The sequence below is a fragment of the Dermacentor silvarum genome, chromosome 10 (assembly GCF_013339745.2).
Source record: "Dermacentor silvarum isolate Dsil-2018 chromosome 10, BIME_Dsil_1.4, whole genome shotgun sequence".
NCBI classification, from domain to species: Eukaryota; Metazoa; Arthropoda; class Arachnida; order Ixodida; family Ixodidae; genus Dermacentor; species Dermacentor silvarum.
This window is the reverse complement of record NC_051163.1, coordinates 22168396-22194686: the sequence shown is the minus strand read 5'-3', so window position 1 is coordinate 22194686 and position 26291 is coordinate 22168396. Positions and strand designations below refer to the sequence as shown.

General features: G+C 42.8%; 1 protein-coding gene across 3 annotated transcripts in view; it reads right to left on the bottom strand.

Moving 5' to 3' along the window:
* The window catches only part of LOC119466277 (E3 ubiquitin-protein ligase RNF123-like), a 47134-nt gene that overhangs the window by 8304 nt on the left and 12539 nt on the right, over nt 1-26291 (bottom strand). For all 3 annotated transcript variants that reach the window (XM_049657546.1, XM_037726753.2, XM_049657547.1), the window contains exons 14-31: nt 24082-24184; nt 23437-23512; nt 22546-22607; nt 21281-21352; nt 17803-17926; nt 17075-17227; nt 15015-15157; nt 14160-14342; nt 12315-12492; nt 11151-11225; nt 9769-9856; nt 7372-7459; nt 7010-7103; nt 6286-6425; nt 4694-4882; nt 3043-3203; nt 2013-2173; nt 199-364 (exon numbers count right to left, since the gene is read on the bottom strand). In XM_049657546.1, coding sequence (XP_049513503.1) covers nt 199-364; nt 2013-2173; nt 3043-3203; nt 4694-4882; nt 6286-6425; nt 7010-7103; nt 7372-7459; nt 9769-9856; nt 11151-11225; nt 12315-12492; nt 14160-14342; nt 15015-15157; nt 17075-17227; nt 17803-17926; nt 21281-21352; nt 22546-22607; nt 23437-23512; nt 24082-24184 — 2256 coding nt within the window. The remainder of the gene's footprint in view (nt 1-198; nt 365-2012; nt 2174-3042; nt 3204-4693; nt 4883-6285; nt 6426-7009; nt 7104-7371; nt 7460-9768; nt 9857-11150; nt 11226-12314; nt 12493-14159; nt 14343-15014; nt 15158-17074; nt 17228-17802; nt 17927-21280; nt 21353-22545; nt 22608-23436; nt 23513-24081; nt 24185-26291) is intronic.

Genomic DNA, 26291 nt, shown 5'->3' with positions numbered 1-26291 from the left:
CTGCCCCATAGGTTAACCAGTAGAATGCAATGACTGCTTCTTTTTTTCATTCGAGAATGATAAAAAAACAAACAAAGAAAAAACACTCCCACTTGCTGCTTTGCAACCTCGTATGGTTGAGTACGAACAAGTACGAGCATGTGACAGCCTACTAATTGTCTTGTCATGCACCAGAGGGCACTTCAGTCCCACACTCACTGGCAAGACTGGTGCCCGCAGGGGACAAAGCGCACCGAGTTGCCCTGCGCGTAGCAAATGGTGCAGATGTGATCCTCGTCGAAGGTGACGGGCGGCGGCTGCCGGCTCTGCACCAACTGCACCAGCTGCCGTGCCTGCTCCACCTCTTCCTCCTTCACCTCAGAGTCTGCGTTTTTGCATGGCAACATAAGGGATGATTTGGATTAGTTCGTTGACGTGTGCAGAATAACCAATGATAACACCAGCACAAGGGGTAGCCGTGCCATCTGCTGCCAGGTAAAGACACCATCGCTGAAGAGACACTTATCTGTGGAGCACACTGTTCACTATTGTCAAATACTGCTTTCAAGGAGGTGAATTTCAGTCATTATTTGTTATCTGAGCCTCATTATAACATTAGCGATGGAGATAAACTGCCGAAGATTCTTTTGCCACTCGTTGGTTTGGCTCCTGCAAGCCCGAGTGGCTTTCCCACATAACAAAGTATCGCAAGACAGCACACTTTTGCACAACCCTGCTCTCTGCAAAAGAATATACAGGAACACTATGCTTGTACAACTTGAGAGCCCCCTAATGGATATCTATGCGAGCTGCTGACGCGATGACGCAAGCATGAACTTGTGTCGCCGCCTGCCGGCAGCTACAGAAAGAAGCCGGTCAGGGAGGGTTGCTTCGTGTTGCCTGCTCCTGAAACATGTGGCAACCCTCCCTGAAACGCCGCTTTCTGCAGCTGCCGGCAGGTGGCGACACAAGTTTATGCTTGCGCCGCCGTGGCAGCAGCTCGCACCCCATAGGCGAAGGCAAATTTGCACTTTTTTCTGTGGCAAGTGTTACACTGAATGACGTGGACTCCAAAATGCAATCCTTCTGCAAATTTCAGCAAGAACAATGCAGCGGTAAGCGCGAAATCTTTTTTTCGAACACGCTAAGTGAATTATGCAGGACCCTGTATGTTAGAGAAACTGGGCAAATGTTTTTAGTGACTGAGAAAGACAGCACAAAATTAATGTAATAAATGGGTACAGTAGCCATTCAGCTTCTAGTGGAGTGATGGGGGATAAAGACCTGCTGTGCAGCCCAGATTCAGCTCGAAGTGCCACGTCGCATCTCAGAACTGTGCGCCATTCACACGACTATGCAACAACGTTGACGTCAAAATTGCGGTTGAGATGGTGTTCGGGTAAACTTGAGCCATCTCAGGTATGCTGGCAAGAAGGAATCCCGCGAACACTGATATTAATGTAGACGCATAGGAGATATGAGGACATAGGAAGACGATGCAGATTTCAACCTCAATATGGCAAATGCACGACTACCAGATGACAACAGTGGCAAGGCCAAATCGGCCCACAGTGATCTGTGACTGAAGTGCTAATGACACTTCACCTTGCAGAATGGTTCTTTGCATAGAGACAGTACTGACAAGGTTCCTTAGCAGTTCCTTAGCTATCCAATAGTTCATAGCACTTAGCTAGTTCTTAGTGAATAGCAGTTCTGAAAGATTGCATAGCACCTGTTTGATTATGCATTACAAACAACCATAACAGGACATTTACAGTGACTTGATGGACACTGAAAATGCACTTTTAGTTCAGACGGAGCATCATTTAAGCCACTTTCCCTACTGCAATAAGCTTAGGCTAATGAAGTTGGGTGCATTACAAGGGTGCTCACAAAGTATTGCATATAAATGCAGCCATGTGAACATTGGGCACACTACAATGACAGTCAGTCATTATTTGAAACGAATATAGCATTGGAGAAAAAGACGCTTTTGTGCTGCAGACACAGCACATGTCTGCTGATTAACTTACAGTTAGCAAGCGAGAAAACTGGCGAGTCATTGGCAGTGTCGGCTTCTTCCGAAGCGCCCTCTTGGATCACCAGCGACGTGGGTCCACCACCCAGTAGGAACTCGAGCGACGACAGCTGGAAGCATGGTTCGGCTAGCAGACCCAACAAGGCCGTTTCACGACTGGAAATGACAGATGTGAAAAAAAAAAAAAAAAAGATGAAAGGTGCGAAAGCAGCGAGGCTGGTGGTGCATCATGTGACCAGCTAAATGAGATTTTTTTTTATGTCTAAGATAAACAGCTGGGGATGCGAGGAATGCCATAATGAAGGATTAAGCTTGCAGTCAACTCCGATCTCCTTATTCGAATTCATGTGCAACACGGTACTCTCATGAGATAACCGCTGGACCGATTAGAGTGAAATGTGTTGCATTTCAGAGAGAAAGTGAAATTCTAGTAACTGTAGGAAGCAGAATATTGATTTAAGCCCCTACATTTTTTAAGATAACTGCCATAAATCATTAAGTTAAAAAATATAGAAGCACACAATTTATAAATGCGTAAATCTGCACCAAAAACAGATATTGTAGTTCTGTAAACTGCGTCTGTTAGAGCATCTAAAGCAGACAGATCTTATATACGGGTTCACAGCTTAAGTAAAATTTTTACAATGCTTACAACAGTTTCGCAATAGTCCAACTCACAAATTATTGGTATATTTGAGAGCGGAGTATATTACCTCAATTTTGTCCGCTTTAGAAGTGCAGTTTACAGAACTCTGATATCATTTATTGCCGAGCTAAAGAGTGGAAAACTCGTTACTTGAGTGTTTTTCAATTTTGTCTGCCTCCTACAGTCACTAAATTTTAACTTTTTCTTCAAATTCAACAACCCTCATCAAGTTCGGTGCAGTAGATACTGAGCAATACGATTTCTCCGTTACCAAGTATTTAGATACAAGCTCTTGAGGTGAAGCTTCCTGGTAAGTATCATTTCTCTTTCACTGCGTCTGTCAAGTAATGCGCAAACATAGATGCAAACACATGCTTGCCTCTCCACGGTTCCCTTGAGCAAAAGCGCGACTAGGATGCCTGTCACAGCAGCGACTATGGGAAAGTGGTCGATGGCCTCCAGACCCGCCACGTCCATGCCGACCACCAAGTCGAAGCAGCCACACCGGGACGTCACCCGGTTCAGGATGTGGCTCAGCACCTGCACAGAACGAGTTGCAAGTGTTCCTTCTGTACGATGGATGATGACGGTTGGTCATCAGCTCGATGTCCATAAACACGCAGCGTGGAAATTACACAGAAGCAAACAAAGATGGTGATGACTTCCAACCTATTTATTCCGCGGGCGTGAGGGGCACTTATAGGAAAACAATAACCCTTTCATTGTCCGCCTCGCTGATTTAGTGCCAGGCTCTGTGCTGGGAAAAGCGCCTTCCAGCAGTGGTTGCCTCCCGAAACTGGCTAGAAAACCATCCAACACGCATGGCTTTGGTACACATGCTGGGCAATCACATAGTATGGATGGTGCTTTGTCAAGCTGAAGTCTTGTGCAGATTTTTTGCGCTCTCTCACCCTTTCTTCAGCGATGTAAACTGTTAGGTGCAATAAAAGAAATTAACTGACTGAATATGTTTTACAGCATTTCAAGCATACGTCAGTGTTCGCAGCCACGGCGCTATTTGGCCAGTTAATGAGATGTGCATAATGATAGGTGAAAGCAATGCCTAGATGAATCCTGCATAGCAAAGATGCCTGGCTTCATGTAATCTTCAGGGCATACACAATTTCCAAGGTGCCCGTGGATGTTCTCAGCACGAGCCCTTTATCCTAAGATCATGGCTGGGTGACGTGATCAGAAAGTTTGCATCAGGTCAAGAGTAAGCAATTCCGCACTTCAATGGGAAATAGAGAAGGCTGATCTTGTCTCACTCTCAGAGAGTTTACTACTGAGAATACTGCAGTGACTAAGCAATCATTGAAACATGTCATGGCCCCCATGCACTCACTCCTTCCCTTCTCCTCACCATCATTCATCACCATACTTTCCCTACCTTTCACGCTTCCTCAGTTCAGAGTAGTAGGCTAGAGAGCACCATCTGAGAACGAACTCCCTGCCTCTTTCTTGTAGGTAAAGTCTCTATCCATCAATATGAGAACAAAAAAAACCTCATTTGCAGTCGAGCAACAAGGGAAGGGAAATGGTTTCGGCATCTTGGTAATCTATCGTTATACAGAATACATAGCACAGCAAGAACAAAGGACCAGGTTCGACAATCTCGTGTACTGCTTCCATCACAGTTTATGCGGAGGAAGAACTGATACATGGAGAGGAAGCAGAGGCTAGGGTCGATATGCGTTTAACTCAAATGCGCGATCGCACAGTTCACACAATCGCCGATGCCACGGAGTGTTGGCAGGTGGGTCCCAGTTAGCACCACGGACTGGTATGCAGAATCTGTTGACAGCTAATACAATTACTCCGGTAATTACAGCTATAGCTTTTGGAGCCACTATCGACAGTTGCCAACATGGTTCAGGGGGCTCTCTTCAACCCAGTGGCTAACGCTCCATGGTGCTGGCTGCTACGCAAACCATATGTTTGCGCAAACGGGGCAACTCAGAGGGCGACAGGTGCTGTCGATTACTTAGCTGGTTACACTGATCACCTAATCACATGTCGGTTGCACTTACTTGAAAGATGCGGGCCAGCAGAAGCTCAGAGTGAGGCTTTGTAGGGTTGGTGACGAGGCTCGGTGTAACATTCACGATCATCTCGAGGACACGGAGCAGGCCTAGCGACAGGTCAAAGCAGGTGGCACAGATCTTCAGCTGTTGCGAGTTGATGAACACCCGCTCGGGCCTGCTCTGAGCATTCTGGATCTGAAAGAGAAGGGGCAAGATGATATGCTCTTGCAAATGCCATGGCCAAAAGCACACACCAATGTATTCCCTAGATACCCTTTCTAGCACAGCAAGTGTACCACCGTGAGGATTTTTTTTTTTTTTTTTGCAGAATTATTTTGCGAGACTTCTATGATTCATTCATGCGGTTTAGCATCCCAAAGCAAAGCAGCTATGCTTTGGGATGTTTGTTTGGGAGTAGAGAACGGGTTGATTGATTGATTGATTGATTGACTGACTGATTGGGTTTAACATCCCAAAGCAACTCTGGGACTATGAGAGTTGTTGTAGTGGAGTGCACTGAATTGATTTTGACCATCTGAGGTTCTTGAAAAAGCTCCTAAATATATAAGCACATGAGCAATTTTGCATTTCACCCTAACTGAAATGTGTCCACCGTGGTCGGGCATCATGAGCTAGTGCAATTTCCAAGCAGCTCTGTGCAATGCGTGTACTATATACATTTGGAAAGTAAACAACAAATAGCCCTGTGATCAGACTGCACAAATGAATGATGTAGCAGGTTGTCCTTGGGTGCAGCCATCATACCTACACAGCCCCACATAGTGACACACCGTATGGTTCCAAACTTGCACCGACAGGTCACATGTGAACGTGGTTATAACACGGCCTGGTGCTCAACTTACATTATGTGCCACCTCTACCATCCGAGCAAGTCGGCGCACTTTTTCACAAAAGTATGCATCACTGCACACCACCCCTCCATGTTGTCTTTCATCCAGATTTAGTAAGCTTCTCATTACGTATGTATGTACGTACGTACCCCACACATCTCATTATGCTCTACCAAATAACCGAACTGTATGCATGTTCCATCACACAGTAATGGAGCCGAATCAACAAGCTCGGTTTAGCTAGGTTTAACAGAAATGACATTTGAGCGAGTTGGTGTAATTTCTTCTTAAAGAACAAAGCGCAAACAGACATGGACTAGAAAGAAGTGACTGGACAAGTGCTAGACTGCCGGGACACCAGTGTCTAACCTATTGCTTCTTTCTTTTGTGTTAGCGTGTTTGTGCTGTGTTCCTCAAGATGAAATCTCGTTAGGTAAGACAATGAAACATGTTTGTTGGTGTGCTTATTTGGTTGATTGATAGAATGATTGATTCATTGTTTCATACATAAGGTTTAACGTCCCAAAGCAATATCAGCACAACTGGACAGGACATAAGAAACAAAAACAGGCGCCAAGGACACCAGCCGTTTCCTGTCTCGCCCTTGCGTTTCCTTGTACCCTGTGCTGTCGAATTAGACGTTTAAAAATGTGTAACAGTCTTAGCAACCAACTTGGTTGTCTGTCCAACAATGGTTAAAATTCTCCCTAGCTAGCGCAACTCCTGCACACAAATGAGAAAGCTCACCTCCTGAAGCATGCTTATGAACTGGGAGAAGGACCAATTAAGCTGCGTCAGGACGCTGCCCAGGAAAGCTGACGCTGGTTCCGGGTGGTCCTCCAGCCAGCGGCCAATGTGGTTCTGGAAAAACACGCTCGGACAGGGCGCTGCATCCAGAAGGAATCAGAAAGTGAAAGACGTCATCATACACTTTTGATAAACTGTGGTCAGACAAGGGATGTCACTCGAGCCAACGTTTCAATGAGGGAACATGGGCACTAAGCGCTGGCTCCAGCGACGCGCCTTGTTCAATCACTGTCAATCACTTCATGTGAACTTTTCTAATGTTTGGATACCTTTCCGACAGCGGCAAAAGAGGACCACAGTCAGATACAACAGGGTGTCGGTACTTAATGGCCTCGGTACCAGAAAGTAACGATGACAGGATGTAAAGAACAAGTGGGAACAGCCTAGGTGATGCTTTCACGTTGAATGTTTCACGTGGAATTGTGTTTTTGACATTTGACAGGGTTATAGTGTTCCCTTTAACATAGGACTGCACTGTACAAAGAGTTAAAGGTGGAGATCCTAGTCAGCTATCAGGAACTGTACCTAACCTAAATGGAGTCCAAAGTGCCTCTGAACGAAGGCTCGCTAGTGTAAGAAAAATTCAACAACCCACTCTCATTTCATGTAGTAAGGTATAATCATGACACCAGTGCCATTACACATCTGGTAATTGACCCCTCACCAGGATGATTGGGTAAAGTTGATTCCACGGGCCTGGAAGCCATTCTCTCGACCAGATGTGGTGCCACGGTGTAACGAAAGGCATATCCACAGCCCTAGAAGCAGCAAAGGAGACGAACAAAACAAAGAGGTTACACACACTTGCCTTTATGCTGTGTTTGGTTAAGAATTTAACAGAAGTTGACAGATTGAAACCGTTAATGCTATTTTTTAAAAAGAAACGACGGATGTAGACAGTAGTTAGACGAGCATGTAAGAAAATGCAAACAGGTGCACAGCAACTTTCATCTAATTATCTGCTGTTTCTAGAATCAAGCACGGCATTCCTTGCAAGCAAACAATGCCACAAAGGCAATGACATACCTTCCACAGCCTCATGAGTATCCAGTTTGTCTGGGCCCACGGCCGGTTCTTGTAAGGCTGTAGCAAGGCTTGGATAAGCGCTAGAGAGCTGAAATAAGGAGGCAAGGACACACAATTCAGCAGCCGCTCATAATTCTAGTAGCATCAGCTCAAGCAGCTTTCAAGAGTCACTAAAAGTAGACACGAAGGCGAATTACACTACAGTCCAACCCACTTATATGGTAACTGGTTATAAGAATATATCGGATATAAGAATGAAAAGCCACGGCACTGTCAGCTTTAATATGTGTTCTACAGCAAAACAACCCGCTTACTAGAATGTCCCCAAGCCATGTTATCGGTTATAAGAACGGATGTGGCTGCTGCGAGCCAACTTCAAGAGTAAAAAGCTGTGATGACAAGCCTGACCAAGACAGTAGAGCGGCCTGCCAAGGTTGTGTCTTGGCTGGAAGCCGTACAAATAATTGAATCTCTACGGAGCTTCGTATTTTGCGAAGGACCCGTCACTAAGTTATGTGGAACACTTGGATGCTTCAAACAAAGATGTCCACAAGCTTTGTGTAGAGCAAGCAAAACTAACAGATGGTGACTCTTCTCTGCAACAGTGAAAGTGACATGCTTTCTTTTGTAGTAAGATGTCGAAATCTTTCCTTTGTTCATTTTCTAGCGCAACCTGCTTATAAGAATGATCGGTTATAAGAATGCAATGTCCTTTGCAGTAAAATATTCTTATAGGTGGGTTGAACTGTAGTTTCATCACTCTTGAAGCCATTTAACAACCACATGAAAGCCAACAGACAATAAAGCCAATGAAGCCCAGTCTGGATACAGCATACCACGGAGCAAGAAACCTTTAGGAGTGGAAACTGCCAGTTGCGGTGACCAGAAAATGTCACAAGCCCGCAGAGCCACTATCATGCTGGCGGCACCTGGCGGCCGAGAAAGAAATTATCGCCGTTTAGGTTGCCAAGGCAACCCCGGCTGCGTGTGTGTGCTCCCGTTCGGCCGCGCGCCTGACAAGTTCTACTGAGGACACTCACACGGCCCACCTGCGCCCCATTAGCAGATTCCGAACAAGGGCAAACTGCATGTATCCGCGCTGTTAGTATTACGGCCCTCGAACAGACACCAGCAAGAACAGTTGCTGTTTGACTTAAAGCCCCCACAACATTACGGCGTGCACGCTCAAGCGAACGCCCGTGTCATCTGCTTGTCGTCTGCTTTGAGCAGGAGACACGGGCGCCGCCAAAGAGAATGCGCCCGAGCAGCCCGGCGGGCTTCTGCTTTTTTTGTTTTGTTTTTCGCTGCTGCTTGCATGACGCGCTGCAAGGCGCCTCCACTGCATGCGCCCCCGTCGGCGCACACTAATGTGACGTTATCTGGTCGCCCGGGTGCGCCCGCGCTGACGGGAGTTTCAACTCCTAAATAATCTTCCTCCGTGCAGCATACATACAAAACCAAGAAAGTGGACGATGAGGCAGCTGCTGCCATAGCTCAATTGGCAGAGCAGCAAACCTGTCATTCAGAAGTTGTGAGTTCAGCTCCCACTGACTGCAAGTAGTCTTCCCATCCACATTCATTTTCCTTTTCCTTCTACACTTCTATTACTAAACGGAGAGTTTATTTCTTCTGTGCTTTCATTGGCTTCATTGTCAGTTGGATTCGTGTGGTTGTAAATAACAAAAAATTGAGCCCTTCCGTTCCCCTTATTCTTCTCACTGGTTGAAACCTTCTTAAAGTTTGTCTGATGAAAAAGGACCACTTATTTAAAGAAGGCCGTAATTTATTTCCAGCATTTCTGCCAATCTCTTCGTTCAATTTCTGGAAATGGTGCAAAGTTTTGCAGTTTGTCATGCCTGGTTTGTTAAGGTCATTAACAATAAAACGGAGACGAGAAAAGTAGCACTGTTGAAACGAAACAAGCTGCACACTATTAGAAAGAACATGCAGTTAGTATTCTGCCATCGATCATCACTGCAATATGGCATAACGGCCTACAGACTGTACACAGAAGTACATATGTAGGTTTAATTGATTTACTGGATGACTGACTGACTGGAATTATTTCTTTTGTTTAAAAACTAAAGAACTAAGGTACAAAGAACTAAAAAACTAAGGTACGAAAACCTGGGAAGAACTCTTGCACCAGACAATAATTAGCAGTTGATTACATCAGTCACTTATTTCTGATAAAAACGAAGGAGTATTAGTATTGTTACATTGGCTATTTGGTATATCGATTAGGCTAGGTTAGGTTTGGTAAGGTTAGGTTAGGTCACCAGCTGCAAAGGTGGCTAGCACACCAAACCAAAGATGTTCTTCTTAACATCTAACATCGCCATCTTCAAATTGCTTGCAGCATCAAAGTGGTGCAAAAAAAAAAAAAAGGGAACTTGCCTCTTAGTCGGCATGCACTCCAGGGCCCGGACAGTCGATGGAGGACAGACGTGTGCAGCCAAGGCTCGTAGCAGGGCATCCTTCACATCTGCGAAGGCAACAAAGCAGTTTTATCACTTCAGTTTACATTGATTTCAGAATTTACAGAAGAATAAAATTGGGTTGGAGTGCATACGGCAGGCATTACCAAATCCTGACTGGGAGCTTACTACTGTCGTTGAAAAGACAAGTATACAATCATTGCATTCTACCGGTGCAAACATATGGGGCAGAAACTTGGAGGTTAACAAAGAAGCTCGAGAACATGTTAAGGACCGCACAAAGAGCGATAGAATGAAAAATCTTAGGACTAACGTTAAGAGACAGGAAGAGAGCGGTGTGGATCAGAGAACAAACGGGGATAGCCGATATTCTAGTTGACATTAAGCGGAAGAAATGGAGCTGGGCAGACCATGTAATGCATAGGATGGAAAAGCGGTGGACCATTAGGGTTACAGAATGGATACCAAGAGAAGGGAAGCGCAGTCGAGGTCGGCAGAAAACCAGATGGGATGATGAAGTTAGGAAATTTGCAGGCGCAAGTTGGAATAGGCTAGCGCAAGACAGGGGTAATTGGAGATCGCAGGGAGAGGCCTTCGTCCTGCAGTGGACATAAAATATAGGCTGATGATGATGACGATGATTTCAGTTTCAAGTCTGAAACTCAGGTTGGCGTGAAAAAGAAGCGGTATTAAAGGCCAACTGAAACAAAATTTCACTTTGGTTAAATTGATTACAATATGAGTAATTATATATATACTAAGGGCCCCAAAACAACCTCTGTCAATTTTTTAGACATTTTAAATAGTCCCCTGTACCGCATACTGCGATGATCATCCTTCAAGAACAAGGCAGCGCTTAAGCCGCAGGTGTCTCCTTCGCACATTGTGACGCCAGCAAGGTGCTGCGTATGATGTCACCAGGGTGAAAGATGTTGATTGGTTCGCCGACGAGGAATGATAGTGACATCATGAGGAGAGCCCACTGTGTGTTTTGAGAATGAATGCGTGGTTTAACCACTGTGCACCACTGAAACTTTTATGAAGCTTCCGTTCTGCTGGTGCTACGTGGTGGAGCCTTTCTTCTGGTGTGACCTGTAACTTTCGTTACACTTCACGAAGTTGGCAAGAGTGTGCGGCGAGAAAACGAGAGCGCCACTGGGGAGGGTGGCAAAGGCAAGCGAGAAATAGCGGCGGCCGCGTAGTTGCTCATCAAGCACCTGTAATCTTGCTATTACAGCATCATTTCAAAATATTCTTGGGCTGTGTTTTCAATGCAAACTAATACACATCTGCCATGATGTTAACAAATTTTCAAGCTCAGAGCTCAACTTGTCCACATACCTGGGTTGACAACACGGCGATCGGCAAAGTGCTCCGCAAGGAACGTACTATACCTCACTAAGACGTGGTAGTGGCCTGTTTGAGAGAGAGAGAGAAATAAAAAAAAGGAAGAGCAACACAAGCAGAAGTGAACGCAAAGCTATATTTGTGGCTAACACGTACATTTCTGCTTCTTGAAACTAATAAATATAACAACAGATGCCACACAGGTAGGCAGTGAACCTGGATGTCATGGAAATACCTTTACACAGGGGGTTTCACAATATCTTTAAGTAAATCTAAGAAACAGCACAGTAGATTTGAAAAGGTTATTCTTATGGCAATGCACTATTCATGACAACATACTTCAGAAAATTCTGCAATAGACACAGATAAACTCCTTCATTATCTAATTCTAACTAATCAACTTTGGATTAACTTCTTTATAGAGTATGTCAAAATTGCCAGATTAAAGCTAGTCAGCGATGAAGGCATGTTTTCTGTCAAGTTAGAAAGTATCCCTATGCACACATTGAAGTGCAAAAAGCTCAAAGAGGTGCCAGAATGATTGATGGGAATGTAGACATTTTAGATGTCTAAAAGCTGGAGAGCCACTGGTCTTAAGGGTGAAAATTAATGGGCAAATGATTCCAAAGCTCAGTAAATAAACTATATTTAAAACTGTTGATTGATTGATGATTGATTGATTGATTGATTGATTGATTGACTGCATTGATTTGAATGTCCCAAAGTGACACTGAGGCTATGAAGGATACTAGAGTGGGAGCTCTGTATGAATTTTGGTCACCTGGAGTTGTTTAAAGCACACATAAATATAAGTGCATAAGAGTTTTTGCATTTCGCCCCCCTCGGAATGTGGGCGTGCCAATTGGGAATCAAACCCACAACCTTGTTCCCAGCAGCAGAATGGCATAGTTGAGCCACAATGACAGGCACACTGATCTAAATGAACATGACATAGAAAGAAGATGGATTGTTAAACTAGTTCTTCAACTTCTCTAGCAAACATTTAGCAAACTCATGAACTGCTTCATGACATCACCCTTTCTCACAGAACGAACGATACAAGTCCTTGACTTTATGATAGAGTGGCTTTGATGAACGGCCAATCGCACACATTCACAAATTCGCGCAGTGCTAAGGACTAAAACGGTGCTTGTTTACCTGGGATATCGCTCAAAAGGCACGTTGGCAGGAAGTGGACACTCAGAGTCGTCAACAGCTTCATGCACGCTTCGACGTGATACTCCGGCACGAAGCAAAACTCCACGCCCGCGGAGGACGCTTCCTCCAGCGTTTTTAACACAATGCTCAGTAGCCAGTAAATGTCGTTCTGCTTCTCCTAAAACAGAGTCCAAAAATGAAAGAACAAATGTTGACATCGAAGTCTTTCTTTATGTTATTCATGATGGTGAAAAAGCAGATGCACTACCAGAAATAATGAATAATGAATCTAACATTTTAGTGGGCGAACTTGTACCAAGAAAGCAAGGCAACTCTTAAAGGATGATAGCTGCAAGAACAGTCAATAATCGTCGAATTTAAACTTAATGGTTCAAGTCCATCCCTACAGGTGTCACCATACATTCCAGATCGAACACCAGTGCTTACATAGATATAAGATTGTACAATGCTATTGAAAATGTGTATGTAATATGATTAGTTGTGCCTCTTTCACTATCAAACAGGCACCAACATTCACAAAATTTCAGATGCAGCAAACACGTCTTGTGCCGAGAGACAACTTGATAACAGTGACAATTCGATGACAGTGTTCACAGGCAAAAGTAGCAATAAGTAAACCAATGTATGCACGGCAATATAGCTAACCACTGATGGTATTAACAATTATTGAATTCTTTAACGACCCAGTGGTTAAACTGCTGGTAACAGGCCATCTTTCTTGGTCAACTTAACAAACATAGCTGGCCCAACAACCATCAGGTCAATGGAGTAAAAGAAACTTATCACATCGCACTGAAACAACACTTAAAGAGCACGTGATCTATTATTGTACAGGGCAGTCACAACACAGCCAGAATTTTGAAGTGTTTAAGGAGTGTGGTTGCAGTGAAGTCCCTTCCTAGCTCACCTGCATCTAGAAAGTATGAACTATTTGTACTACCAAGATGATCAATACAAATTAAGTATAGTAGTGCACTTAGTGTTGAAAGTGTTACTACATTATTCTTTTCAACATTTTTTTTTTCTTTTTAGGAAAAGATTAAGGCAAGTTTAAATTGAGGAGAAATTACAACTGAAAAACAGAAATATATATATATAATATGCATGCACTGTGAGAATCAGTGTAATGCAAAGCATTTTGCAGGTAGCTGGTAATCTAGCTTTGTTCAGGTTTCTGCTAAGTGTTTATCAGATGGTGCAATGTGTCTACGTAATGGCTAGGTAACAATTTGCGACCGCCCCATTTCGAAGTGGATGCCAATAAATCATCATCATCATCATCATGTGAGCAACTATGTGTGTGGCGACAGCTTCAAGGCAACAGCATAACGACAATGTCATGACAACGGATTAATTATGCTCAAACAATGAAACATTACAACTTGTGCCATTATGACATGGGCTGATCCTAAAGGTAGCGAATGGGATAATTACCAAGCTGGCACAATGTCACATAGTGTCCCAAAATGTTAGCTGTCACAAGGGAAGGACATAAGAAACTGACATGCTCTTGCTCTCATAAGCGTATCGGTGCTATGCGACATGACGGATGCGACAATCGTCTCAAAGTGCTAGCTGCTATAAGAAAATGGGAGTCGTAAAGTTGCCGTTCACTCGTTCACCGCATTCACCTACAGCCTATAGGGCGGAACATCTAGCTATTACAATGGGTGACCCTGGTTCAAATGCTATCATTGGATATGTTTCTACTACTATTAAAGAGTTCCGGAACGAGGTGACACAGGAGCCTACTGCAATGTTCCTGGTAAGAGGCAAACGATCAATCACATTAAAAGATGTTGTAGACACGATCTTAGCCCGCACCTTGGAGAAAACCACCACCGACAGCCAGGCAACGTGACGAGCCTGTTCGCTGAGCGTTTCGCCGAAGACTTGTTCCACCTTGCTCAGTGCCTCGGCCACGTCTCTTTCGCCCCAAGCACTGTTCCTTCTGACCTCCTGCACAGCCCTGAGGTAGTCCCGCATGTTGTCCTTCACGGCATTCATCTGTGGACACGAGAATAGAGGCACCGCATAAGCAGCTTGTGTTTGTACGGCTCGCACTACATTTCTTGCCAATACATTTATTGTGTGGTTAATGCTTGTGTACCTACATTATTGACAGGTGATGCAACAAAGGTAATCGCTGCTCGCAGTTCAACCGAAATTTGTGTACTGCGCAGTGCACTTGTAATAATCGTGCGAAAGTTGCAAAGCCCTATCATTGTAACATCATAGCCACAGACGTAGTGAAGCAGCAAACAGCCAGTCCCACAGACACCATTAATAGCACATTTCAACCCTGGTGAGTTTAGCCGAATTCACTCATGGAACACCTCATGGAAATGTAGCTCATTTACCAGCCAAAACTTGCTCATAGCTTAAACTTCAGTGGCCATGGCAATACTCCAAATATAACTGATACACCACAGCATACCAAGAATAATGTAACTTTGTATGCTTAAGTTCTATACATTCAAGAATTTGGTCGCTTCCACTTTAACCTGGACATTAATGTCAGACTGATTCCTGACAGTGTTCAAAGAGCCAAACACAATTACTTCTAACAGTAACAAAATACTCATCGTCATGCACATCCATGACTTACATGAACATAATGAATATGCACGACCTGTTTATACAAGTCACCTTAGAAACGATTCTTTCAATAGCACTTGCCTTGACAAACTGAGCATGCCCACAGAGGCAGTATAACCGCACGATTCCATCAAGAAGTTGCAGAATCTTGATGCTCTTGTCTTCCTCTTTGGCTTCGTGGGCTGTTGCCAGCGTTTCAGTTTCTGCGCGAACCGTGTTGCCACCTGAAAATTGTAATAATTGTCGTCTGTGCAAGGGTGAAGTACTGTGTACTAATTCATGCCAGTCGTATTGACGAACACTGACCAATTCGCAGCATTCGTCAATACTCAAGTGATGATGTCGCATGTGCAACGCATGAACCCCACCCAGCCATGCTTTAACTTCAACTAAATTCACTTCCTTCACCAGGAAACATACTGGCTGGTCACCACGACAAAAAGCTACACAGAGCTTGACAACACCCACGGAGACGACAAGGCAATGTGAAACAAATAATTAATTAAAAAATACCACAGGAATTGTGCACCGTAAAATTTTTAAAATATTCACGTAATAACAGCCATGGGCAATGCAACACTATATGACGGACAGCAAGATATGAATATGCGCTTTGTATGTGCCCAGCAGTACACTGACATATAAAAGCTCTACTAAACGCTTCTCGCACGTAAAAGTATGACACTTGGCAAGCAAGAAGGTTGGCAAACACTTATAAGGTATACTTTAATTTGATACTAAAGTTGTCTTGGACTGCCAGACCTGACACCATCCGACCTTATCGGGACATCATGACACAGAGCAAGATTTGCTGATAACCTGTTACAGTAAGGCTAAGTATGATTGTGTTACTGATTAAAAAATACACAAGATTGCTGCGCATGTTTCTTCTGGCTATGCTCCCATGTGGAAGTCGCAGTAATAGCAGGAATGATGCGAGCTAGTGTATCGTGACATTGCGACGCATCTACCACCACGATAATGAAACTGAAACTGTTACGTAGAAAAAAGTATTATAGTCAATTATTTATCCTCCCGAGACCCGAATATAGCTATGGGACACAATCACTCTTCAAGCAGCTTTTTATTGCCTATTGGTACATTACGAACAGGAAAAACATCTTTTTGAATTTAAATACTACGGTTAGATGCCAGAAGCTGTATCTCCATGTACATACGTGGAAAAAGTAACCATCTCTTAATGTCTGTTATGGTAAAAACTGCACTTCATTGCCTAAACGCAGAGATGAAGATGGAACTATGTGTTGTACATTGCCATGTTGCTGTTGCATCCAAGATTTTCATGCAATCTCAAAGAACTTGAAACGCACTTCATGGTTGCTTTCCGCCATCCGCGACAGCACAGAGGTCTAGCTCAAGTTAGTGTCAAATTTATCGAAAACGGATGACAAGAATACGAACAAATCCCTTCTGTACAGTTCCGAATGCACCGGACATCAAATCCAGAACGAATGTTTTCAGTAACCGCTTGCAAGTGAATTTTGGAAAACAAATTAAGGCACGTGCAATATATTGTACAAGGGGTCTAAGAAGGTTATGGTATTCTGGCACTTTAAAGTATTTATTTGATGGTTCAGAGGGTTTGGACCTTTGTGTAATGCAAAAAAAAAAAAAAAAAAACGACATGTCATGTCAATATAACTTTAGGTGTTCACACGAGAAAAAAAGTTTTGCTATTAATATTTACAAATTATTTCCATTATTCATTTTACATCATACTAAATTAATTAAATTCTGGGGTTTTACGCGCCAAAATCAGAAGCTGCTTATGAGGCACGCTGCGGTGGTGGACTCTCGATTAATTTTGACCGCCTGGGTTTTTTAATATGCACTTAAATCTGAGTACACAAGCATTTTTGCATTTTGCCTTCATCGAGATGCGGCTGCCTCAGCCAGGATCAAACCCACGACTCAGCAGCGCAAAAGCCATAGCTACTGGGCTGCCAGGTTTTAACGCTGGGTCATTAGGGTGTTTATGTTTATTCAGAAGAAATTAAAGAAAAAATTGAAGTTTGTAACCTGTAAAAAAACGAAGCAGAAGCCCCTTTTCTGGGAAATGAGAAAACAACTTCAGAAGAAAATATGAGCACAAGAAAAATGAACAGCTGTAGGATGCCTACCAGCATTCTGCTGCATCGACCTCGCTGTTCGATTGGACGCCAAGGTCGGTATTTCCGACGCCACAATCCTCTGTTCCGGTGTGTCGCCAACGTGGGAAACTTCGGGGCTCATTCCAATTGTAGTCATAAATAAGGCAGCCGGAATGTACAAATCTACAGAAGATAACCATTTCCATAAGGATCGCTTCAACAATGCAACACATTAAAAAAAATGCATGTCACCTGCACAGCCTGATCATGCCCTGCTAAAATCGTAATATAATCAATTAATCGGCAGGTCTCAGCCTGGTATTATGACATAACAGGGAAGTAAAGGAAGCATTGTAAGCCTTAGATTTTACGTCGAGTATCATCAGCTTTGACAAGCATCATGCCCTACATCTTGCATTAATGTGAGCAGTTTTTTTTTTTTTTTGTTCTGTCTTACCCAGTCGAATGGGTTTCAACACAGGACATGCTGACATGCTAGCTAGGCCAGTACCAAGGTTTACATGAGCATTACATCACAATTATAGGGAAAGCGAGGTCTACATGATATTGCATTTAAGAACAATTTATGATGAAGATTTCAGCACCCATCGAAAAAGAACAAAAAACAATGTAGGCTTTGTGATGTGGACGAGGCAAGCCATTTCAAATGATTCACAGATATTGAGCGAGCAAGCTCTTAAACTAAATAGATATAATTGGAACTGCAGACAAATGCCGGACAACACAAAAGGCCCTACTGTGTTCTTGAAGCAGCTGACCACTGCCGGTGTAGAAGACGGGAAGGCACCGACGGACTAGGGCCAAAAGTCGGTGGAAGAAAGCCAGGGCGACCGCGTTGGGACACAAGTCGAGGGTCAAGGTCTGGAAAGCGCCGCACATGCGAGAAGGAAGAGAACGAACAAAAGGTCAGTGAATGTTCAAATTGGCAAAACATGAAAAATGGGCACATTACATTTTTGTGTGAAACTAATTAAGTAGAACCCAACGGTCTAAGTGGATTAGAGTTAAGCCTGCCATTGGGTGCGTGCTTGCCAGAACCAGCAGAAACCAACTGCTACTACTAACAAACTAGCCTAAATGGCCAGTTACTTATATACAGCTGACTTAGTGTTTATTTCATGCCATCAGATATTAAAAAAAAATTGTTTTCAATTATCAAATTTTGTTTGAGTTTTAAATAAAGGCGTTCAACATATGCGGGTGCCTTCTGAAACTTGACCATAGCTGATTTAACCAGTTTTGAGTTAATGGAATGTGGCTGTGTAATATGGAAACAACATATTGCGACCAGTCAACACAATGCACACATACTGTGGCTGTGGCAATTAATTTACAAATAACGTCTTGTTCCTGTATAGAGGAAATAAAATTAAGCTGATGATGATAGTATTAGAAGAGTGGCTTTGTTGCATGAATGCCCGACTACCATTCATGCACATTAGTTAATGCTAAGCCTCCTTGATGCCGGCCATGATAAACATTTTTTTAGAAAGGCACGTTTATAACAGCCTGTTACAGGTTACCATATTTATTCGAATCTAGGCCGATAGTTTTTTCAAATAATCATATACGAAACTCTAGGGTTGGCTTAGATTCGAGGATTTTTAAAAACGCGCCAGTTTTTAACTGAGACTGATAAATATGGTGCATAGTTAGCGCCATCTAAAAAAGTGAGTATCGCAGCTGCTACTAGCCGCGCCAGTAGCCAACTGAAGTACACAAGGGACATCGCCATTTTGACCTGCGTCGTATCGGTAGTGTGTAGTATCGGCGCGCGGTGTGGCGTTAATGGCACCAAACAGGCGATGCCACTATAGTGCCGCTTTCTAACGTTCACATTCTCTGCGTCTGCTCTATCAGCATGAAGTACCGAGTTCATCATGATGCCGCATTTAAACGGAAAGTGATCATGTGTGCGGAGATGGACGGAAATCGGGCCGCATCACGGGTGTTCGGAGAATCCGAAACTTTCGAGCGGGACTGGCGCAAGCAGGAGGAGCGGATTTTCGCCAGCAAAGCAATGCGGAACGGTTTCAGTGGACCGAAGCAGGACGTAATCTGCAACGATCCACTTCGGCGATACGATCGCCTTGGCCCTATCCTGAAAGCAATCTGCGACGGGGAAAGTCTGCCGCGCGCCGTGTTTTCGCTGTCGCGTTGAAGAGAGGCATGCTAGTACGAAGGTCAATTCGCTCACCGTGCTTCGTCACTTCAGCGTTATGACAGTTCGTTTCCGCGGTCAACAAGCGAGATGTGTTCATGTTTGCTTGTGCGCGCGTGACACCGTGCTTGTTACGTTACACCGTGATTTGCTTGTTATGTCGTGCGCGTGACACCGTGCTTTGGTAAGCGAATGTTTGCAACTTTATACGGCCAATAAAACTGCTATCCTTACTTCGTTAGCGGTCTACTAATTTGCTATCGCATTCGATGCATCACCTTTCGGGCGAACTTGCGACTTTTTTTTATTCATCGCAACTTCAGTCCATCCGGGAGGAAATCCGTTTTTCCAAATGGCAGTTGCATTTCTGTTTGCATGACGTGCGCGGTACTGTAAAGGACATTTTTTTTTCGTCACGGGAAACGGGTGCACGTTACAATCGAGGGCGCGTGAGAATCGAGTAAATACGGTAGTTGTGCTAGCCATAGGGAGGCATTGTCAAACGTTCAAGCCGGGCGGAACTCGGAGGGGCCACGGGAGATGCTTTTTGCATGCACTGCAACGAGGATGGCAATTGATCGTGCGCTCCTTCAAAAAGTGCAACATCTCTAATGCGCTTGATGATACTGAATATAGTGCACTGTTTGAAGATGTCAGCAGTAAGACAGCGACGAGGCTAGCAGCGATGGTGACATAGAATGGGCTCGGCATGTTCATATGTAATAAATGCTGTGTCATTTTGCGAATGCTGCCCTCGCGTTTTCGTTCAGCCTACATTCGCGGTAAGTTTTTTTTTTGGGGGGGGGGGGCTTTGAACTTTTGGGGGGTCGGCTTAGAATCGGAGTCGGCCTAGATTCGAGTAAATACGGTAGCCGTGAATGCAAGGATGTGCCGCGGTTAAGTATACCATGTTGATTACAGATGACCCTCAATATAACGAACACAGATGTAACAAAGTATTGAATATAACGAAGTGAGTCTAAAATTTTATTGGTTATGGTTATTGTCAATGATCATTCTACAGCCTATAATGAAACATTGCAAGATTTGCAACTTACAGCAAAAAGGACATTCGTTTGCTCACAGCTCAAAACGTGTACATTCTGGCAGCAAAAAAGTCAATTATACAGCAAGAACAACTTCAAGCAGCATTCTGGATGGAAATGCACGTTATGGCCAGCAGCTCGACTTGGCTGGCGCACAGCTGGCAAACCAATGTGCCAGTCCCATGTGACCACAACAATTGCATGGTTGCTTATTAAGGACGACGCAAAGAGTATATTTGTAATTTAGAGTTGTTCAGGTGCCATGTATTGCCTAGGCATGCTGCCAACAGGTAATCAAATCATCCCTTTTCTGGTCCACTGGAGGCATCATGCTCGCGCTTTTCTTGTGTAAGCAGGATCACCATTATCTTTTTTTCCCCGATGTCGGCATGTATGCTTATAATGAACATCGAATATAATGAAATTACCCTGTCTCATGCGACTTTGTCATAATGAGGTCAGACTGTACTGGTTCATCATCTTAGTGAGTGCCCTTCAATGTAGCTGTCAATCACGGACATGATTTATTAACTCCAAATATAGTGAAGTACTAACTTTACTCGCGGACTACCTTCTGCAGCCAAGACAGGAAAGCTACAAGGGCGAAGCCTCTGCACATATGTTACAGCACTAAGTAGTCCGGCAGCGTTTGACGGCACTTTTGGTTTCTCGGAACGGATACTGAATCAGTGCAGCGTCCACGTGCAACAGACACACGTTTGACCAAACGTGGAAGGAAAAAGAAAAATGTCAAATTTAACAATCAGTGGTGTGTACTTTGTCTTACTTAGCTGCTGTAAATAAGATGTCTGTGTGCTCTCTTCCACAGCTTAAACTAAAGTGAATGAGAAAGTGGGACTTTTTTACAGGCGCAGTCTTTACTTGTGTGCTTCGCCTCAGTAGCCTTTCCTTCGTTGCTACAGATAGTTGTCCGTGAGTATACACAGTCTATAAAAAAACTGCCAGTAGAATGGTTCGCAAACAACTGGAGAATGTGATAATACGCACCCTGCTTCCTGGAGTATTTTCCTTGACGAAGGCCTCAAACTTTGCAAGAAACAGATCACGGCTGGTCTGACCCTGAGCAAGGAAAGAAAAAAGAAAGTTGTGATTACTCATCGATGAGTGGCGTGTGAGGTCCAATCAGAAGTGCCTTACAATGCATCCAGTGTGTTTTTTGAAACGTTACATTTCTTTCATCAGCGTGCCCGATTTTTGAGGCATTTTCTATGCATGTACAAATGCACACACAGCACCTTGAAGGGGATATTGAGGTGTTGTGGATGTGCATGGCTGTAGTGGATCAGCACATTATACCTACACTCGCAAGAGAAACGCTCTTATTGCAGTTAAGCTTCGTTGCACAATTGTGCCCGTTCAGTTTTGCAGTGCTATGCTGCGCTATTGCTGTTCACAGACCAGTGCCCTAGTCAACGGGAGAGTGGCTTTTGCGCAAAGCTTAGTTGTCCGGTGGCTGAGCTTAACTTACGTGCTAAATTTTGCCACGACAAGAGCGTGCTAAGCAGCACAAAATCAGGCACGCATTCGCGGGTCAGATGGAAACAAACACAATAAATCGCTTTGGCTCCTACATGGCCAGCAATATATTAATTTTGTTTCGAAGTTCATAGAAATATTTGAAATACTTGGTTTTTGAATAGAATACAAATGTTAAAATCTAATAATAGACTGGTATTAGAAATTTTTCAAACAATTGCACAACCCTAGAGTAATTTAGACGTGCCTTAAAAAGTGGATCATACTTTACATATTTCGTTCCCATCCCTTCCTGAGACACCATGTTTCCTTTTTATTGGCAAAAATGTTGCAAATAAAAGAAGCAATTGCAAGATTTAGAGAGAAGCAGAAGCATTAACTCCTTCCATCAGGACTTTATGTTGAAGGCATATATCTTCGGCACGGTTACAACTGCTGCTGGCCACATAATTTATTTTGACACAAAACATTGCAATGATGATAACTACAGCAATTGCAGCAAGTTTGCCAATCGTTATATCATCAAAAAAAAAGTTATCTAAGAAGCAAAAGTTCCAAAAATGGCACGAAAAACGTTAACAGGCATATTTTATGCACAATTACTTCAGATTATTCAGAAATGCGTCTATCAGGTGCAGCCGGACATTGCGTATTCAATGGCTGACTGAATTGTGAAAACGTACTACGCCGCAATGACATTAAACTTTAAGGCACTAAACAATGTTGTTCTTTTCTTGTGCCCATGTGGCACAGATATAAAATGCTAAATATCATACCTGTGGTGCGTCATTGTCCACAGTCAGTTGCTCCAATATCCTAAGCTGGATGTTCTCAATGTCTGAATTTGACAAGAAAATTAGTCAGCAAACATTTCTGTGTACACTGTAGAATAGCCACATAAATTATAACTGAAGGAAACAAATGCATGCATTGAAAACGCAGCTGAATTTCTGCTGGGTTTTGATATAAACTGACTACAGTCACCGAAACTTTTGTTTTAAACTGCTGACCAAGAAATAATGGAAGACTAAAAGCAAAAGCTTTGAGAACAGGAAAATGATTGCGCAGTAAAAGAAAAATATGAATGCGCCTACAAACTAAATAAGTAAAGTAGTCAGAATGGCACTTTTCGTGGTGCCTTCTTCAAATCACTTTAAATTTTATTTAACATCTACTGGAAAAGCAAATATTCGAGACCCTGTTTGTGAGCCTTCCACTGCTTTCAAATTGTTACAAAAACGATGATAATGAGAACAATACCGCATCTTCAGATAAAGATTATTCACAATGGTACTGCTGGATAAGCCATGTCTGCAAGCTCAAGGAATTTCTGAACAACTCAATAGTACTCTTGCCACGCTGTAGCAAACGTGAAAAAATAAAAAAAAATCCAAAAGTGTGTTCAAATAATCTAAAACAATATTGCTCACACACATTCAAGAATGTGCAACACCAATCACATTGCATGCGAAATCTGACAAGTCTCTCCTTCTATAAAATTGGCAACATTAATGACATTTTGGATACAGCAGACACATTTTCTGACCAGCAAAAACTTGATAAGAGCGATAGTTCGGTGAAAAACAAATGCCGGCACAAGATAAAATGACCTTCTCAAACACAGAAAATATAGCAGAAGAGATCAACCTATTCTGTACTACGCTCACCTGCAGTCATAACCTTCAGCCTTTGCTTGGCAGCTGCGTACAAATTTTTTCTGTAGGTCTCCTCTGTAGGATGTACCTGTAAGACAAATTATGAAGAAACAGACGTCACAACTGCACTGCACATATGGCAAAGACAGGCCTATGAGACATAACACCGCGAGCAGCAAGCAAAACTCTTTGAATCAAGTGAAATTTTCCTCTCCTAAGCAGAAAAACTTTCCAGGTAAAGTTTTTTGGTTACTTTAGAATGCAATGCAGAACGTTCTCTGTTGATAACGATGAACTTGTTCGGAGTAGGCGCTGTAAAAATCCAACGCATCGAGACAAGCTGGCAAGAGCACTTGAAGGCAATGATGCCACTTGTCTTGCTGTCGCGTGCAACGAGCAGCAGCATAGCAGACGACCACGTGAACTGGAGTGAGAGCCAAAACATCGCAATGTTCTGCATCCACGTGACCCTCAACTTGCGTCGCAATGTCGCGACACATACACCTCCTGGGAAAGAAAACTACAGCTTGCTCGTGGAAAAGCTATTACAGCTAATTATTTATGGCGCTCTGGTTTCAATGCCCACGACCACGAAAAAAAAAGTGTCATGTCAGTACTAATTTTTTTTTAAAAAGGGTAACAGAAGTATGAACTCACCTCCTCCATAAGCTCGAACCACACATCAGGTATAAGCGTAGCCAGGGTTTCGTTGTCCGGAGGTTTGACCTCCATGAACATGGCAAACTTGATCTTGTCGAATGTGCGAGCATGCAGTCAAGGATGCAGCAGTTATGAGGCCCGGGGAGAGAGGTCAACGACACGTCGGCACGCAAAAAAGCTGCACCCTCATCACAAATTCAAGAATGCAATCTCAACTGATTGACGGACGATGCTTCCTGGGGTACCATATATGAGATGACCGGCGTAAACGAGGCATACGGAGCTGTCCTTCAAACATTTTTAGCATGCTATAATGAAGCCTTCCCGTTGAGAGAAAGAATGAAAAATAAGAAGTTTAGAAAACCATGGATAAACAAAACGTTGTATGAGAAAATTAAAAAGGGAAATGAAATGTACCATACGTTCATCGAAACTAAAAATCCTGATCTCTTTTCAGAATACAAAAAATATAGGAATGAACTAAATAAAGAACTGAAAACTGCGAAATCAAATTACTATGTTGAGCGCTTTACACTGATACGTAATGACTCCAAGAAAGTATGGTGGCAGGTAAATAATTTATTGAATAGCAAAACTCAATCTGACCTATCAGAGATAACTACATCCAATGGAATATTGACTGGTTCTGATTTAGCTACAGCAATGAATCAGTTTTTTGTTAATGTTGGCACTGCGGAGTACAGTGACTCAATGTCGTGTAGGACGTACTCAAACCTGATAAACCCACTATCAAACTCTGTTATCCTTCTATCCTGCAACTACCACTGAAGTCGCTGGTTTAATTAGAAACTTAAAAGACAATGCATCAGCAGGGCATGACGACATTAAGGCATCGCCCCTGAAACATGTATCGTTGTCTATATGTGACGTCTTGACGTACATTATAAACCTCATGCTTACAACCGGCACGTTCCCAAATCATTTAAAGGTAGCTCGTGTGTGTCCAGTATACAAGGGTGGTAACAGAAATGAAATCTCAAATTATCGACAGATCTCTATATTGCCAGTGTTATCAAAAGTGTTTGAGGGAGTGATAAACATTAGGCTAGAAAACTTCTTTTATAAATATAGCGTTATAACTAGCTCGCAATATGGATTTGTGAAGCACAGGTCTACTGAACAAGCATTTTTGTCCACTAAAGAGAAAATAATTGACAATATTGAATGTTCGGAAATATACTCTTGGTTTATTTCTTGATTTTCGAAAAGCCATTGACTGTGTCCAGCATAATATTTTATTGCATAAATTGGCTGATTATGGAGTTCGAGGTATACCTTTGGACTTATTAAGAAGTTATTTGTGCAACAGGCTTCAATTTGTAAGAGTTATCATTGCTCTTCTACTTCCATGGTTATCGAACAAAGTGTTCCCCAGGGATCAATTTTGGGACCATTATTATTCATAGTGTATATTAATGATATAACAAATATTCCTGATTCACCCGATCTGGTCATGTACGCTGATGATAACAATGCCTTTTTCACTGACTGTTCCCTAACTAGATTAGAAATAAGGGTCAATGATTATTTAAACAGGTTAGGGAATCGGTTGATGGTAAATAAGCTAAACATCTTACTAAAACTACATACATAATATTCAGACCGATCAATACTACTGAACAATGTAGTGTAGTTATTAAATATAAAAACAATGTCATAAACCAAGTTACCGATCACAAGTTTCTAGGTGTTTGCAATGGTTTAATGAAAACCTCTCATGGAATGTACATGTTATTAATTTAGTAAAAGATTTAAGTAAAATTATAGGATGTCTTTAAGAAATTACTAATACCCAAATGGCTCAAGATTTCTATGTACTATGCTCCTTTTTATTCCAAAATATCATATTGTATTCTTGTGTGGGGAACCACTTCATCTGGAAATTTAAATAGGTTGCTTGTTTTTCAAAAGAAAAAAAAATAACCGTAAGAGCCATTGAAGGCTATTATGGCAAACCGCGAGATTTGTCTAAAGAACCCTTATTCAGGAAATATACTATTCTACCCACGCATCAAATTTATTATTATCGTCTACTGCAATATATACACCTAAACAAACTTAATGTCACTCTTCCAGACAGGCCTGCCGTAATGTACCATCTCAGAACACGTAGAAAATTAGTACCTATTACTCGAACTAATTATGGGAAACAGAAATTAACCTTTCAGGACACCATTTGTTATCAA